Genomic DNA, 18,287 nt, shown 5'->3' with positions numbered 1-18,287 from the left:
ATTTTAATTTTAGTCTTACTAATTTATGCAGTTTGTTTTTTGTAAATTGTAATATATTTTTAGAAATATTAAACAATTATTTATTTTTCTTACAGTTTTAGTCATTTTAGTAATTTCGTTGTTCAAATTAAAAATTTAGTTTAAAAGTTAACTTATTTCACTTCGTTGTGAAGACAGCATTTCTATTTTAAGTTTTGAAGTATTTGTTTTTGTCAACTTATTATTTTTTATAAATATTTAAAAAACATTATGGTTTTAGTTTTAGTAATTTAGTTTTAGCGATTTCAGTACATCAACTTAAAATTTAGTTTAATAGTTAACTTATTTCATTTAGTTGCAAAGGCAACATTTTTAATTTTCATTTAAGTTTTAAGTTTTGTTTTTTTGTTTTTTGTCAGTGTATAATTTTTTTTATGAATTAATTTTTTTTTTTCCTTATGGTTTTAGTTTTAGTAATTTAGTTTTAGATTTAGTAATTTCAATACAACTTAAAATTTAGTTTAATAGGTACATTATTTCACTTAGTTTTTAAGGCAACATTTGTAGTTTACATTTAAGTTTTAAGTATTTGTTTTTGTCAATTGTATTTTTTTGTTATAAATATAACATATTTTTGTTATAAATATAACATAATTTATTTTTCTTATGGTTTTACTTTTAGTTATGTCAGTACTTTAACTTAAAATTTAATTAGTTCACTTATTTCTCTTAGTTGCGAATACAACATTTCTCATTTTTATTTAAGTTTTAAGTATTTGTTTTTGTCAGTTATATTTTTTTATAAATATAAAAAAATATATTTTTCTTATGGTTTTAGTTTTAGTAATTTTAGTAATTTAGTTTTAGTAATTTCAGTCCTTTAACTTAAAATGTAGTTTAATAGATAACTTATTTTGCTTGGTTGCGAAGGCAACATTTTTAATTTTCATTTAAGTTTTAAGTCAATAATACAATTTGTCAATTGTATTATTTTTTTAATACATATTTTAAAAAATATTTATTTTTCTTATGATTTTAGTTTTAGTAATTTCAGTACTTAAACATAAAATTTAGTTCAATTAATAAAATAACTTATTTCACTTAGTTGCAAAGAAAACATTAAAAAAAAAAAAAATTCTTATGGTTTTAATTTTTGTAATTTTAGTCATTTATTTTAATTTCTAATTTTCATTTAAGTTTAAAGTGATGTATTATTTATATTTTGCTTAAACTATATTTCAATCACCAAAAACAATTTTTAATCATTTTTGTTTTTTTTACAGTAACAACACTATGTAGGGCACTCTAAATCACTCTTAGTTGGTTCTGTCATGATTAGGAGACTGTCTGCATGTGTCGACAGTAGACAACTGACTAAGTTTAATTAAATGTAGGTAATTGTAAAGTGATTACAGATGTCTCTTGTTTTGCTCTGCACAAGGATTTTCTTTCAGACATGGCGATGTGCGAGGTGGACCGATTTATCGATCGAGAGCACCTGATCTTCAGAGAGAACACCCTGGCCACCAAAGCCATAGAAGAGTACCTCAAACTCATCGGACATAAGTACCTCAAAGACGTTTTAGGTGAGACTTCCTCAGGCTGTTGTCATCGCCTCAGTCGCTGTACATTCACACATTAACGGTCTGATTTGGATTCAGGTGATTTTATCCGAGCGCTGTATGAGTCAGAGGAGAACTGTGAAGTCGACCCGATGAGAACTCCACCGTCTGTACTGCCTGAACATCAAGCCAACCTCCGGATGTGCTGTGAGCTTGCACTCTGCAAAATCGTCAACTCTCATTGGTTAGTTACAGTGCTGAAGTAGATCATCCTTTAAACCACACTGTTTAAAAGTTTGGAATAATGAATGATTTTTGAGTTCATGAATCAGCATGGTGCTACCATGATTTAGGATGAGGATGTTTAACATGTTAGCATGATTTAGCATGTTACTAGCATGTTGTTAGCATGTTTCTAGCATGATTAACATGTCACTAGCATGTTGCTAGCATGATTCTAGCATGATCAGCATGTTACTATCATGTTTATACCATTATTAGCATGTTGCTAACATGTTTCTAACATGATTAGCAAGTTACTAAAGTGTTTTAGCATGATTAGCATGTTGCTAACATGACTAACATTACTAGCATGTTGTTAACAAGTTTATACCACGATTAGCATGTTACTGGCATGTTGCTAGCACGTTTCTAGCATGATTAGCATGCTGTTAGCATGTTGCTAGCACGATTTACATGTTACTAGCATGGCGTTAACATGATTAGCAAGATAGTAGCATGGTTATAGCATAAGCAATTTACTACCATTTTGCTAGTATGTTTCTAACATGATTAACATGTTACTAGCATGCTGTTAGCATGTTTCTAGCATGATTAGCATGTTACTAGCATGATTAGCATGTTACTGGCATTTTGTTAGCATGATTAGCTTGTTACTACCATGTTCTTAACATAATTAACAATATACTAGCATGATTATAGCATGAGTAGCAATTTATCACCATTTTGCTAGCATGTTTCTGGCACAATTAGCATGTTACTAGCATGATTAGCATGTTACTAGCATGATTAGCATGTTACTAGCATTTACTAGCATGATTAGCAATATACTAGCATAATTATAGCATGATTAGCAATTTACCAACATTTTGCTAGCATGTTTCTAACATGATTAGCATGGTACTATCATGTTACTAGCATGATTAGCATGTTGTTAGCTTGATTAGCAATATACTAACATGATTAACAATTTACCAGCATTTTGCTAGCATGTTTCTAGCACGATTAGCATGTTACTAGCATGATTAGCATGTTGTTAGCATGATTAATGTGTTACTAGCATGTTCTTAGCAAGAAAAGCAATATACTAGGATGATTATAGCATGATTAGCAATTTACCAGCATTTTGCTAGCATGTTTCTAGCACAATTAGCATGGTACTAGCATGATTAGCATGTCGTTAGCATGATTAGCGTGTTACTTGCATGTTCTTAACAATATACTAGCATGATTATAGCATGATAAACAATTTACCAGCATTTTGCTAGCATGTTTCTAGCATGTTACTAGCATGCTTAGCATGTTGTTAGCATGATTAGCGTGTTACTAGCATGTTCTTAGCATGAAAAGCAATATACTAGCATGATTATAGCATGATTAGCAATTTCCCAGCATTTTGCTAGCATGATTAGCATGTTACTAGCATGTTGCTAGCATGTTTAGCATTCTGTTAGCTGGATCAGTCTGAAAAGAGATATCACACCGAGTCAGACCAGTCTGAAGGTCCGGGCCGAGTTTGGTGGTTGTAGTGTGAAAGCTCCAGGAGGAGTTGGGTGTCGAAAATTGTCCGAGAAGCAGAATAAGTTGAGAGAGTAGATCAGTAAGTTGCTTTCTCAAGCCAATTTAATCATCTGTATTATTTTTTTTCCCCAGTGCGTTTCCGAGAGAACTGAAAGAGGTGTTTGCGTCCTGGCGCGTTCGATGCGCTGAGAGGGGAAGAGAGGACATTGCAGATCGACTGATCAGTGGTTCCCTCTTCCTGCGCTTCCTGTGTCCGGCCGTCATGTCGCCATCCTTATTCAACCTCACACAGGAGTACCCCGATGAGCAGACTTCACGCACACTCACCCTCATAGCCAAAGTTGTGCAGAACCTTGCAAACTTCTCAAAGTCAGTACACACACTTAAATTTATTACCATGTCATCATTTTCTGCTGTTTTATGAGAGTACAGTAACTTGCATTCATGCTGGGCTTTTCAGCAGGGGATTCTGGGGGATTTCAGCTGGGCCATTCTGATTGGGAATGCATGATATATTGGGATCACATCGGTTATTAACCTTTTATATTTTATTTAATTTTATTTTTGTCTTTTGAATACATGATATATTGATACCATACTGTTATCAACCAATATTTTTTATTTTATTTCATTTTATTCCATTTCATTTTTTTTTTCTCCATTACATATTTATTTTGTTAATTCTCATTTACCCCATTCATAATATATTGGATGTATAATATTTTAGAATTTACCTGGTTATCCACTGATTTATTTTATTTTATTTTATTTTATTTTATTTTATTTATTGATACCATGCTGGTTATCAACCAGTATTTTTATTTTATTTCATTTTATTCCATTTATTTATCTGTATTATTTGACATTTTTAATAATATTTTGGATGCATAATATATTCCATTTACTTTTTACTCTTCCATTTTTTTTTTTTTTTTTTTTTTTTTTTCTCATCTGGTTATTTTGATAATTCTCATTTTTTCCTGTTCTTTTTTGAGATGCATAATATATTGGAACCAACCTGGTTATCATCTGATTTATTTTATTTTATTTTATTTTATTTTATTTTTATTTTATTTTATTTATTTATTTATTTATTTATTTATTTATTTATTTATTTATTTATTTATTTATTTATTTATTTATTTTATTTTATTTTATTTTATTTTATTTTATTTTGAATTCATGGTATATTGATACCATACTGGTTATCAGCCAATATTTTTATTTTATATTTTATTTTATTTTATTTTATTTTTCTCATCTGGTATTTATTTTGTTAATTCTAATTTTTCAGTTTCTTTTTTTTAATTTTCTGTTCTTTTTCGGGTTGCATAATATATTCCATTTACTCTTTTACTCTTCCATTTTTTTTTTATTTTATTTTATTTTATTTTATTTTTCTCATCTGGTATTTATTTTGTTAATTCTCTTTTTTTTCTGTTCTTTTTTGAGATGCATAATATATTGGAACCAACCTGGTTATCATTTTTTTATTTTATTTTATTTTATTTTATTTTTCTCATTAGGTATTTATTTTGTTAATTCTAATTTTCCCTGTTCTTTTTTGAGATGCATAATATATGGGAACCAACCCCTGTATCATCATTTTATTTTATTTTATTTTATTTTATTTTATTTATGCTTTAAATAGTATTCTTCCATCCAAACAACATATGATACACTTAAATCTGGGAGTGTCACTGGGTTTAGGTGTCTTTGCTCAAGGACACAATGCTGATGGGGATCTCTTTACCCTCATTTTTTTTGGGTTAAATTATAGCGTTTGGGCATATAAACCCTGTGTCCTTAACGATTCCTCACTGTGTTCCAGGTTTGGCAGTAAGGAGGAGTACATGTGCTTTATGAATGAGTTTTTAGAGATGGAGTGGGGCTCCATGCAGCAGTTCCTGTATGAGATCTCCAATCTCGACAGCGTGAGCAATGCTGGTGCCTTTGAGGGCTACATCGACTTGGGAAGGGAGCTTTCGATCCTGCATAGTCTCCTGTGGGAAGTCATGGCACAACTAAGCAAGGTAGATGCTGTTTGATAATCTCCATGAAGATGATTGTGATTGTTTACTTACGTTTGCGATCGGTCATCAGTTTGCTCTCCTCTGTCTGTTTTTACCGTGCCAAAGGACGCTATCATCAAACTCGGACCATTGCCCCGCCTTCTGAATGACATCAGCATGGCCCTCCGTAACCCTCACCTCCAGCGACAGCCCAGCCATCAGACGGACAGACAGCCTCCAGAGAGACAGACTGACAGGCTGCTGTCCAGACCCAGCTTCAACAGGGGCGTCTCGTCTGAGTTCCAGAACCTCATGATGAGGGACCTCAACAGGTAACATCTGCTGTCTTAATATGTGTCACCTCTGGATAAATTATTTACATCCAAGTGAGCAGTATTTTATTCTGTATTTTTAGGCACCTTTCCAAACCCAAACAGGGGTGCAGTGGGTACTATAAATTAAAAAAAAATAACAACATTTTGTACTATTTCATTCTGCTTTCTCTTTTTTTAAACAATTTTATTCTATTTTACAGAAACTATTTTAATAAATTATGGTGTTAGTACAATATCTATATCTTTTATAATATCACATTTATTATATTTGATATAAAATATTTTATCACACAAATTTAATTTATTTAATTTTAAAATCTTTTATCAAATAATGGCATGTAAAGTAAATAATGTAAAATAAATAATGGCATTTAAAAAAATGGGTAAGAGTATACATTTAAGTAATATTTATCAGTAGATACATTTTATTTTATTTTAAAATATTTTATCACAGTATAAAAACACGTTTAAAATATAATGTTTGTATATTATACAATATAATAAAATAATGTAAAATATTGTATTTAAAAAATAGGTGAGAGTACATTTTATAAACATTTTTTTATAAATACTTTTCATTTTATTTTATTTTATTGTAAAACCTTTATCACACAGTATAAAAAACATTTAAAATATAATAATGTAAAATATTGTATTTTACAATAAATTTTATTTTATTTTATTTTAAAATCCTTTATCACACTGTATAAACACATGTAAAATACAATTTATACATATTATAAAATATTGTATTGTATAAAACAATGGGTAAGAGTGTACATTTTCTAAATGTTATTTTATTTTATTAGTCATCCAAATATTTAATAATATTGTGCATTTATTTATAATAATATTGTGGAATTATTTAATTTTTATGGGAATTATTTCAGGATTTTTATTTTCAGGATTTTCTTTCCTGTTACTTACAATGAATCTTAAAAGAAAAATTTAATTTAATTTAATTTTATTTCTTTTTTATTTTATTTTATTTTATTTTTTTTATTTTATTTTATTTTATTTTATTTTATTTGTATTATGCCTCTATGAAAGCAGGCTATTATTGTTAATTAAAATTAAAACCATAAAAATTAAAGAAAACATTAACTAAAATAAAATAATTTACCTTGTTTTATTTCAGATAATAACATTTCTTATTTTTGCTTAGTTTTACATAAAAAAAAAATAAAAAGTAAAATAAACTAAAACTAACAAAAAATATTAATAAATAAAGTGAATATAGATATATATATATATATATATATATATATGTGTATATATATATATATATATATATATATATATATATATATATATATATATATATATATATATATATATATATATATATATATATATATATATATGTGTGTATATATATATTAACATAAACTACAATAGTATATCAATGATACTAAAATAATATTATATTATTAATAAAATAAATAAAAAAATCAAGAATAATGAAAACATCACATCGTATAGAACGGAGTATACAGTAAGTGAATGTGTTATGTAATATTGCTTGTTAACTTTGTCATATCTCACATAGTTCAGTCGAGATCACTCGCCTGCCCTCTCCAACCTCTGCCATGTCCAGTGGCGGCGCCCCTCAGTCCCGTGCCGGAATGGGGGGTTTTACGGACCGCGATCATCCTCACCGAGCCTCATCTAAAGACGTTTTCTACGTCGCCCGTCCCCCGTTGGCCCGCTCCAGTCCAGCGTACTGTACTAGCAGTTCTGATATTACTGATCCAGACCCAAAGGTAAGTCCCATAGAGCAGTGCTTCTGATAGGGTGGGGGGTTCTGATTCAATAATTGCCCCTTACATTTAGAAATCTTTCTAATGGCTATGGTCAGTGCTGTCTGGTCCAAATTCTCATGTGAATAACAGCTCGCTCCCTAGCGCACGTTTCACCAGCTTTTCTGAGGGTTGGCTTTGTTCCTGTGGGAGAAGGAAGCGCCACTGACCTGCTTACTGCAGAGTCAAATACCATCCAAGCATGGAAAGAGGGCAACGAGATGATGTGGGTGCAGTCAGTACATACGCTAGAGATTCTTTACGTTAATCTTGCATCACCATTTGCGATTCAGGGTCCTGACATGCAAAAAAATCAATAGTTCGCCCAAAAATGTAAATTCTGTGAGTATTTACTGCAAAATTGCATCACGTGCATTTTTCATTGTGGCTAATGCTGTCAAAAAAGCACTATAAAGGTAGTACATATTATTAGTGCACTATATTCCAGGTCTTCTTGAAATGTAAGATTTAGCAGATTTAATTTTATTCATTTAAAAAAATTAAATAATTACATACGAATGCCACCTGCCATGTTAGTTTTTTTTTTTTTTTCAAATGATTTTTTAAATAATTTTAATTATGTAGTCTATTTCAGAGGTGCTTTAGCTTCAAAAAATAAGTCTCAGAATTATTATTATTTTTTAATTTAAAAATTTAGCTACAAAGGTTTTGAATTGAGTTAAATATATTTTTCTTCTATAAAAGCTACTGAAAATGAATTTGTCATATAACTGTTTATATACATATATATATATATATATATATATATATATATATATATATATGTGTGTATATATGTGTGTGTGTGTGTATATATATATATATATATATATATATATATATGTGTGTATATATGTGTGTGTGTGTGTATATATATATATATATATATATATATATATATATATATATATATATATATGTATATGTAGAATGTTATATTTTATCAATTAAATAATTTTATTTGACATTATTACTAGGACAATTTTTCTTTCGTTCTTAATTTCATTATCTATAATAAAAAAATATTATTTTTAAGATGCTGTAAATAACATCTGTGTATAAAGTATAATCAGCAAATTATACATGACTTTTTTTCATTAGAAATATTTTACACAATAAACAGTAACAATAACACTTAAATATAATGTGATGACATCTAAATTATTCATACAGAACTAAAATCAATTTAAGTTATCTTGTCTATTTTGAATTCAGTTAAATTTATTTTTCTTAATTATTCATTGACATTTTTTAAATAATTAAACAATTATATAACATTTATCTTGAGTATTACTATTATGAGGACAATTGGGTGTCTTCTTTATTTGAATTCTTATTTAATTGTTCAAATATGCTGTGTATAGGCTATAATCTGTAAACTCTACATGATTTTTAAATGGAAATATTTTACACAGTGTAACAATAATAATTCATATGAATTATTATGAATTGTTTATGGTGCTTTTATGGTGTTTTTTTGTGTCTATTTTGAATTCAGTCAACTTCTTTTTTCTTATATAAGCTAGTGCTGATTATTTAAAAACATTTTTAAAAATGATATTGGTATATGTCATTTATCTTGACATTATTACTTAGACATTTTGGTGTCTTTTTTATTTATTTATTTATTTATTTATTTTTTGATATGCTGTAAATTTCATGTCAAAAAACTCATCTGAAAAAAAAAAAATCCAAAAAATTACAATATTTTACACAATATAAACATGACACATTTAAATGAGCTTTTGAAAAAAAATCAATTTGAGTTATTTCTTGAACCATTGAAAAAAAAAAAATTTAAGTTATATGAATATTTTTTTATGGTGCTTTACATAGTGTTTTATGTTCATTTTGAGTTCAGTTCAATTTATTTTATCCTATAAAGCTGATTATAATTATTTATTAACATTATTTAAATGTTATATATAATATGTGACCCTGGGCCACAAAACCAGTCTTAAGTAGCATGGGTATATTTATAGCAATAGCCAAAAAAAAATTGTATGGGTCAAAATGACAGATTTTTCTTTTCTGTCAAAAATCATTAGGATATTAAGTAAAGATCATGTTCCATGAAGATATTTTGTAAATTTTCTACCTTAAATATATCAAAACTTAATTTTTGATTAGTAATACGCATTGCTAAGAACTTCATTTGGACAACAAGGTGATTTTCTCACTATTTTGATTTTTTTGCACCCTCAGATTCCAGATTTTCAAATAGTTGTATCTCAACCACATATTGTCCTATCCTAACAAACCATACATCAGTGGAAAGCTTATTTATTCAACTTTTAGATGATGTATATATCTTAATTTCAAAAAATGGACCCTTATGACTGGTTTTGTGGTCCAGAGTCACATATTATATACTATATTTATATCATTAAAAATTTTGACATTATTACTAGGACAACCTGGCTTTTTATGCATAAAAAGCATACAGTAGGAATAATAAAAAAAACATATATTCCTTCTATGTTTCAGTAAAAAAAAAGCAGCATATGGGCTATAAATAACATGAGTAAATAATGACAGAAATTTCATTTTTGGGTGAATGATTCCTTAATACACACATGCTGTCAAGGCACGTTCATAACCGGCCACACCTGCTGCGCACGGCGGGTATCTGCATCGTTCTCGCCCTAGGGTTCTAGGTGTTAATGAAAATGTTTCTATGATGGACCTCCAGGACTCAAGAATGAACAGCGTCTCTAACCTGCAGTCTATGGGGGACATGCTCAACTCTTCCCAGGCCTCGATTGCCGGCCTCGGCAGCTACGGTGGGCTCGCGGGCTTGGGAGGAGGCCTCGGAGGTCAGCTGCGCGCCGGAGGGCGTATGTCGGCCGGATCCGGGGGTTCCAGCATGTCCGGCGGTCTGAGGTTGAGCCAGCTGAGCCAGATGGGAACCACCACCGACTCGCTGTCCCAGCAGCAACAGCAGCAAGCCGCCGCCCTCCGCTACCCCCTCTCCTTCCAGAACCCTCTGTTCCACCTGGCTGCTGATGGGCCTCAGCTTCACCACCAGCACAGTCGAGCTCAACCTCCTCCTCCTCTCCTGCTCGCCCCGGAGCCGGACGCTTCTCACCCCACTTACATCCCGCAGTTCGCCCACGGCGGTTTCTCCCGAAGCGAGGACCTCTCCACCCTCAGGCCCGGCCCTCATCTGGGTCAGCCGAGCATTATTCACTCCCACAGCTACAGCGACGACTACAGCCGCCATAACCAGAGCGAATACGGCCGACGCCAGCTCTCCATGCACATGCAGGTATTTTCTTGACCGTTTTTACTGGCATCATTTTGATCTTAACATAGTCATTATTGCAAAAAGGTATGGTGGTACCATGGTCAAAAGCCATGGAGGAGCTCCTTTTCTGGACTGTTTTTATTTGCTTTTGGAAAGGCATTTGGTAGAGTATCAATTTGATTTTAATATAGAAGTTCTCCACTGTAAAAAAAATATATATATTTTCGTCTTCCAGTACAAAAATGCAAACATTTTTAAAAATCATTTAGTTGAGAAGCAATATGATGTTTTGTTTACTGAAAATGTATTAAAATTAAAGGAGAAGTTCATTTCAAAACAAAATTTAACTGATAATTTACTCACCCCCTTGTCATCCAAGATGTTCATGTCTTTCTTTCTTCAGTCGTAAGGAAAACTTTTCAGGATTTTTCTCCATATAATGGACTTCTGTGGTGCCCGTTAGTTTAAACTTCGAAAGTGTAGTTTAAATGCAGCTTCAATGGGCTCTAAACGATCGCAACCGAAGAAGAAGGGTCTTATCTAGCTAAACGATTGATTATTTAAAAAAAAAAAAAAAAAAGAAAGAAAGAAATTACAGTTTCTATACTTTTTAACCTCAAATGCACATCTGTCTAGCTCTGCGTGAACTCTGTTTATTCCGGTTCAGTACAGTTGGGGTATGTCAATAAACTCCCATTAATTGAATGACAAGTAAGTTATCTGTAAATTTTTGTTCTGCAAGTGAACTTCTCCTTTAAGTGTCAAATATCTGCCAGTGGGGTTAGAAAAATTAACTTGTTTTCCCTTTGAATTAAATAGATAGATCTGACCCCAATGGCAGATATTTGTTCTTGTTTTAAAAATAAACTCACTTAATTTTGATACAATTTTCAGAAAACAGACTTAATATCTTGTGTCATTTTGCTTCTTAAAGGGGTGCTATTATGCTTTTTCACTCTTTGAATTTTAGCCAGTGTGTGGTATGTATCTTTGGGCATGAAAAGGATCTACAAAGTTACAAATCTCAAAGTCCACTCCAAAAGGAGATATTTCGTTTTAAAAAAATCTCTTTTGAAGAACTACAATGAACGGCTCCTTTGGACTACAGCGTTTGTTTTCCGCGTGCAGTGATGTCACAACGCAGTACATTAGAATATCATTAAATTAAATCCCGCCTACGGAAATTCAAATTGTTGGGGGTGTGTAGGGACGAGGTGGGGGATTAGCCTAACTTTAGCAATGCAGTGTGGAGAACCACTTCAACGAGCCACAGCGTGGCGAGTATAAACACAAGCATTAACTAGAGTGGCCGCTTCAGAGCAGTAATGCGCCGCAGACGTGTGCAGTACAGGGGGTCGAAACACATGCCGAAGCTGCGATCTACTCCGGTGCCGCGTCGGAGCCGTAACGCACTGCAGACGAGTGCAGTGTGTGAAAAGAGATTTATTCATCATACAGTGTAGATAACGCTAGCTTCACTTATAATGTGAGCGTTTTTTTTTTTTAAATGCACAAACTTACACTGGAATAGGCTAGGCTAATCAGTGATGATGTTCTTTGATAATGTTAGGCTGCTTTTAGCCTTATGCTGGAGCTGGTTTCGGGCAATGAAACTAAATATGTAAAATAATTAAATAAATTAGCACAATAACATCATGTATCTGCGATCTCACAGGCTGAGGATAGGACTCAACACTACTGTAGTGTATTATTTACTCACTCTCCATGTATCCTAAATGTATATGACTTCCTTCTTTCAAACGAATGCAATCGGAGTCTAATAAAGTCTAATAAAGTGTTCGCCAGTCGGAACGCACTGGGAGAGCTAACCAATCACAACACATTTCCTGTTTCGGAAGGCTTGGCTTCATTAAATCCGGAACTAATCGAGCTATTTGTGCCAGACTGGGGAGAAAGGTATTGTAATAATGTAAATTATGTGAAAAATAATGTGTTTAGAATAGAGCATGTTCTAGTACACCCCCAAAACAAAATCAAGACTTTGTAAAAGAGCATAATAGGACCCCTTTAAGTAAATGTATCTATGATCAAATGGTACAAAGAAGCCCAAGAGCACCATCATCTTTATCATAAAATGAGAAATGGGACACTCTCTGGTCTTGTGGATTTTATATATATATATATATATATATATATATACACATACATAAACTCACACACACTGCCGCGGGATCATAAGAGTTTTTATGTTTTTAAAGAAAAAAAAACTGTTTTCAACATTGATAATAAATCATCATATTAGAATTGATTTCTGAAGGATCATTCTAATGACGCTGAAGACTGGAGTTATGGCTGATGAAAATTTAGCTTTGCAACACAGACATATTATATTTGAATGCACATTAAAATAGAAAACTGTTATTTTAAATTGCAATAATATTTTCATAATATTACCCTTTTTGTTCATCAAATAAATGGAACATTGATGAGCATAAGAGACTTCTTTAAAAACATTAAAAATCTTACGGATCCCAAACTATTGATCAACAGTGTATATAAAATGTTTTTATGGGCCTGTGGTTATTTATGGTTTTATTCTATGTCATAAAATACAACCATAAAACCTGCCTCATGATTTAACGTCTTAAAAACGCAATTTCTATGCATGTTTGTTTATATAACACTGTATACAATATGAATTGAATCAGTGTTGATTCAATTCAACACACGAACAGCCAGTGTCAATTAAAAAACAAATCTGATTAAAAAATACAGCAGCTCTGCAGAAGATAATAGTGTCATTATTTAGCTTAATTAATTTCTGTCATTATGCATCAATTATGAAACAACTTCAAAGCAGATATACTGAAGACAGTGTCTTTATCCAGCTCAATTTTGTTCGAAACTTGATACTATTTCTGAATGTTAATTACCTTTTAAGCCCCAACTCAGCAAGCCAAAGGCAACAGAGGCAAGGAACCAAAACTCAGGTGACAGTAGTGGACAAAATGGACTAAAGAAGTTAAGCATGAAACACTATAGATTCTTAAACTTCTCTGGTCACAGATCCTATGTGAACTTCAGTTTGCCCTACAAAGATGCATAACTCCTGCAGCATTCTATTTATGCTTATTTTGCTTTACAAAATAAGCATAAATAGATTATATAATAGATTATTTACTTAATAAATGTAGTACTTACTGTACTGGGTAGATTGGTGGTTGTTATTTAAGCATGTGTCTCACGACTAGGAGCAGCAGCAGATGGCAGGCATGGCATCGCAGACCGGCACATCTCATTCATCGCTCGCCACGCCTCCTTCCACCGTTCAGCCTGTCCGTCAAAGCTCCATGGCTCCTCCCACGCAGCGCATGAAATCGCAACCCTCGCATCAGCTTTCCGTGAGTTCTGCCGCCGCCGCTCCTGCGGGCAAAACCAGGCCGCAGAGCGGAAACCTGCTCCAGTCCCCGGAGTCCGGCTTCGGGGGCCGGCAGCAGGGTCCTCGGCAGCAACTCTCCGTCAAAGACAGCACCCCGCCTGGCCTGCCGCATCAGCAGAGCTCCACCAGAGAGAGCCAGGGGTCCCAGGGCTCTCAGGGCGGGACGCCGCAGTCCACGCAGCAATCCAAATCACATCAGGAACGGCAGCAGATCCAGCAACAGCATCTGCTCAAGCCTACCATGAGCAAACAGGTGTTCCAATCAGAAACCATTACTCATTATCGAACGTGTGTCTTTGTCTAGTATTTCATCAGCTAGATATTACATTTTGTGTGTGATCTCTATAAAATTATTGACAAATCTTGCGTTGGAACATCTGGGGAAAAAGTGGGGACCTTAAAAATTTATTAAAGCCATTAAATGGGCAATAATTTAGTTTATTAAAACAAAAATAATGAGGATCCTGTTAAAGTGGCAACATCAAACTTGAACACTTTTTTAATATTTAATAAATACAGCTAGCAAAAACAAACAAAAAAAAAAAAATCATAATTTATCTATCCGAATAGAAAACAGTTATAAATGAGATCATTTTAAATAAAGGTTTATTTAGCTATATATACAGGGAGTTTTTCACATTTATTCTTTGCATTTAACAATATCTTAAAAGAAGGCAATATTTTTACCCCTCAAAATCAAAAATATTGTTCACATTTTAAAAATACCTTACTTTTGTGATAAAAACACTCTAATTTTTCCATTCATTTTTAATTTTATTTTTAATTAATACATTTTTATGTAATTTTAATTTTATTATTTTACTTTTAATAAATACTTTTTAATGCTTTTAATACTTTTTAAGGCTTTAATACTATTTTGCAGAGTTTAATTACATTTAGAAAATATATTAAAGCTATTTAATGGATAATATCTTGTTAATTATGATTTTCACAAATTATATTGTTTATTTTTTTAAATACTTTTACTACTACTTTTTAGTTTTTTGTTTTTATTTTATTTTTAATTGTTAATTTTTATTTAATTTATGTAATTTAAATTATTATTTTACTGTTATTAAATACTTTTTAATGCTTTTAATACTTTTAAGATTTTATACTTTTTTGCAGATTTTAATTATATTTTTAAAAATTATTAAAGCCAAAATATATTATTTTATTTATTATACTTTCTTTTCTTTTCTTTTCTTTTCTTTTCTTTTCTTTTCTTTTCTTTTCTTTTTACTTTTCTTTTATATTTAATTTAATAATTGTAATTTATGTAATTTTAATTTTATTTTATTACTGTTATTGAATACTTTTAAAACTTTTTAAGACTTAATGCTTTTTTGCAGATTTTAATAAAAAAAAAGCCATTTAATGGGTAATATCTTGTTAATTATAGTCTTCACAAAAAAATGTAGTTTATTTTTTAACTGATACTTTTTTTTTTTTACTTTTATTTACTTTTTCTTTTTGTTAATTTTATTTGTTTAATTCATTTTTAATGTAATTTTAATTACTAGATTTTAGATTTTAATAGTATTTTGCAAGTTTATTAAAGCCAAAATGTAATTGTAAGTAGCATAATAACAAATTTTTTGTTGCAAAAGATTTGTATTTTTAAAAAATGCTTTCCATTTGGATTTGCTATTCATCAAAGAATCCTGAAAAAAATGTATCACAGTTTTTACAAAAATATTAAGCAACAATAAGTTTTCAACATTAATAAAAATTTAAAAAATGAGCAGCAAATTAGCATATTAGAATGTTTTCTGAAGGATCATGTGACACTGAAGACTGCAGTAATGATGCTGAAAATTCAGCTTTGCATCACAGGAATAAATTGCATTTTATGATATATTCAAATAGAAAACAGTTATTTGAAATTGTAATAATATTTCAAACTATTACTATTTTTATAGTATTTTTGATTTAAAAAATGCAGCCTTGGTGAGCAGAATAGACGTCTTTTAAAAACATAAAAATCTGTGTAGTGTAAATATTAAAGATGCAGTCCAAATATCTGTTTCCACACTTACACCTTGTTTTGTTCTTTTCCTCAGGGCTCTTCCCAATCTCCATCCACTCTCAACCCCCCGACCCCTGCCTCTGAGCGAACAGTCGCCTGGGTGTCCAACATGCCCCATCTTTCTGCTGACATAGAGAGTTCCCGCATCGACAGAGAGGAGTACAAACTCAAGGAGTATTCAAAGAGCATGGACGAGTCGCGTCTGGACAGGGTGTGTTTCTCTCTTACTCAACTAGCTATACTAGATATGTGCTGTGGGTTTATTATATTTAGACAGACAGAAAGCTGCTTTCACTTAGAACCACTTTAGGGTGAATTAAAGGGTTAGTTAACCCCAAAAAGTTTCTCAAGCTTTATTCTTCCTGTCCTTATGCAAATGCGCCACAGGACTCTCTGTTGTCGTAGTGCAGTTGTGTCTCTCACCTCGGCACACAAGTGTCAAGGAAATGCATATCATGTCTTTCACCTCTGCAACAGATGGTGCTGGTGGCCTCATTTATGCATTATTTAAATATCAAATGAGAATGAGCAGCCTTTTGCAGTAAACAGACTTGAGGAGAGAGCAGCATGGGCTTTCAATCAGTACGTCCCGGCTGCTCTTGACCCTCTGTTCTGTGCGTAGAGGTGACACGCGACCGCTTTTCGTTGTTTCACAGCGTGCCCATTAAAGGACAGGTTCATCTTCAGCTATGAATCAGCGTTTTTAAACACATTTTCTTATTCCTGTGTGGTTTGAAAGGAGAATTTGCTCATTTGCATTAACTTTAGTCGCCCGTCTAGGCAACATTTTCATGCGTGAATGACACGCTCCTTGTGGAAAAGCTGCAGGGAGCAAAATCATGATTGCTTGTGAGTTCCCGAATTTTGGCCAGAATTCTGAAAGTTGCTCATTACTGGAAAACCACACTGTTTTGAAAACGGCTGAGCTACAGAAATATGAAAACTCGTATTATTTCTAAACCTGTGTGACTTACTTTCTTAGTCTTTATTTCTCACAGAAGATACATTTTTGAAGAATATCCTGGTTATATATACTTTTTTAATACCTTTTTTTACATATTGAATGTTAATTAAATTGAATAGATAATGTCTTATCTATAAAGTTATTCTGGGTTTTTAATAAGTTTATTTTACTAATACTTTTTTCATGTTTTTCACCGTTTCATTTTATTTTTAATATATTAAAATAGACTTTTGTTAAATACTTTTTAATGCTTCTAATACTTTTTAAGACTTTTAATATTATTTTAAACTTTTAGTGTATCATCGATCCTGGACACTAGGAGTACTTTATTACCTTTTTTTTTATTACTTTTTGCATATTTTAATTATATTTTTATTAGACATTATTGTTTATTAGCCGTGTAATGAAAAATATCTTGGTCATTACAGTTTTTACAAATTGATTACATTTATTTTTTTAACTAGTTTTATTTACTTTTATTTTTTTATTATTTATTACATTTTTAGTAATTTAAGTAATTTATTAATTTATTCAATTTTTGTATTATTTTTTAACATTTAATTTTATTATTTTATTTTTTTTAACTTTTATTAAGAACTTTTCTTTAATGCTTTTAATGCACAGAAGTAGGTTTTCTCTTCACTTTACTGTTTTTTTTCATAGATTTTAATAGTATTTTTACATTTTATTAAAGCCTTTTAATAGAGTGGGTAATACCTTTTTAATTATATTACATATATTTAATTATAATTATATTTTTAATCTTCAAAAAAAATTAATTAATGTTTGTTTTTTACTTGAATTTGATTTTTATTTATATTTATTATTTATTTATTTACATTTTTATTTAATGTATTTATTTAATTTTTGTATTTTTTTGTGTAATTTAGATTTTTTTTTTTTTTTTTTCCATTTTGATTAGAACCTTTATTTTTGCTTTTATTTTTTAATACTTTTAATACATAGACGTACCCTTTTTTTTACCTTACTGTTTTTTTTCCAGATTTTAAAAGTATTTTTAATACTTTCAATGCAATGAAGTACCTTTTTACCTTACTGTGTATTTTTATTTATTTTTATTTTATTATTATTATTATATATATATATATATTTTTTTAGATTTTAATCGTATTTTGAAAGTTTATTAAAGCCTTTTAATGGAATGGATTTTTTAGATAGTTTTAAGATTTTAGTTTTAG

At 30.8% G+C, this 18,287-nt stretch overlaps 1 protein-coding gene across 1 annotated transcript in view; it reads left to right on the top strand.

Moving 5' to 3' along the window:
* The window catches only part of syngap1b (synaptic Ras GTPase activating protein 1b), a 155,267-nt gene that overhangs the window by 112,418 nt on the left and 24,562 nt on the right, over positions 1-18,287 (top strand). Inside the window, exons 10-18 of the mRNA XM_051131245.1 lie at positions 1,421-1,565; positions 1,641-1,785; positions 3,435-3,671; positions 5,134-5,335; positions 5,441-5,646; positions 7,199-7,412; positions 10,141-10,716; positions 13,908-14,348; positions 16,159-16,335. Coding sequence (XP_050987202.1) covers positions 1,421-1,565; positions 1,641-1,785; positions 3,435-3,671; positions 5,134-5,335; positions 5,441-5,646; positions 7,199-7,412; positions 10,141-10,716; positions 13,908-14,348; positions 16,159-16,335 — 2,343 coding nt within the window. The remainder of the gene's footprint in view (positions 1-1,420; positions 1,566-1,640; positions 1,786-3,434; positions 3,672-5,133; positions 5,336-5,440; positions 5,647-7,198; positions 7,413-10,140; positions 10,717-13,907; positions 14,349-16,158; positions 16,336-18,287) is intronic.

The sequence above is a fragment of the Labeo rohita genome, chromosome 16 (genome assembly GCF_022985175.1).
Source record: "Labeo rohita strain BAU-BD-2019 chromosome 16, IGBB_LRoh.1.0, whole genome shotgun sequence".
Lineage (NCBI taxonomy): Eukaryota > Metazoa > Chordata > Actinopteri > Cypriniformes > Cyprinidae > Labeo > Labeo rohita.
The sequence above is the reverse complement of the archived record's forward strand: the minus strand, read 5'-3'. Positions and strand labels throughout refer to the sequence as shown.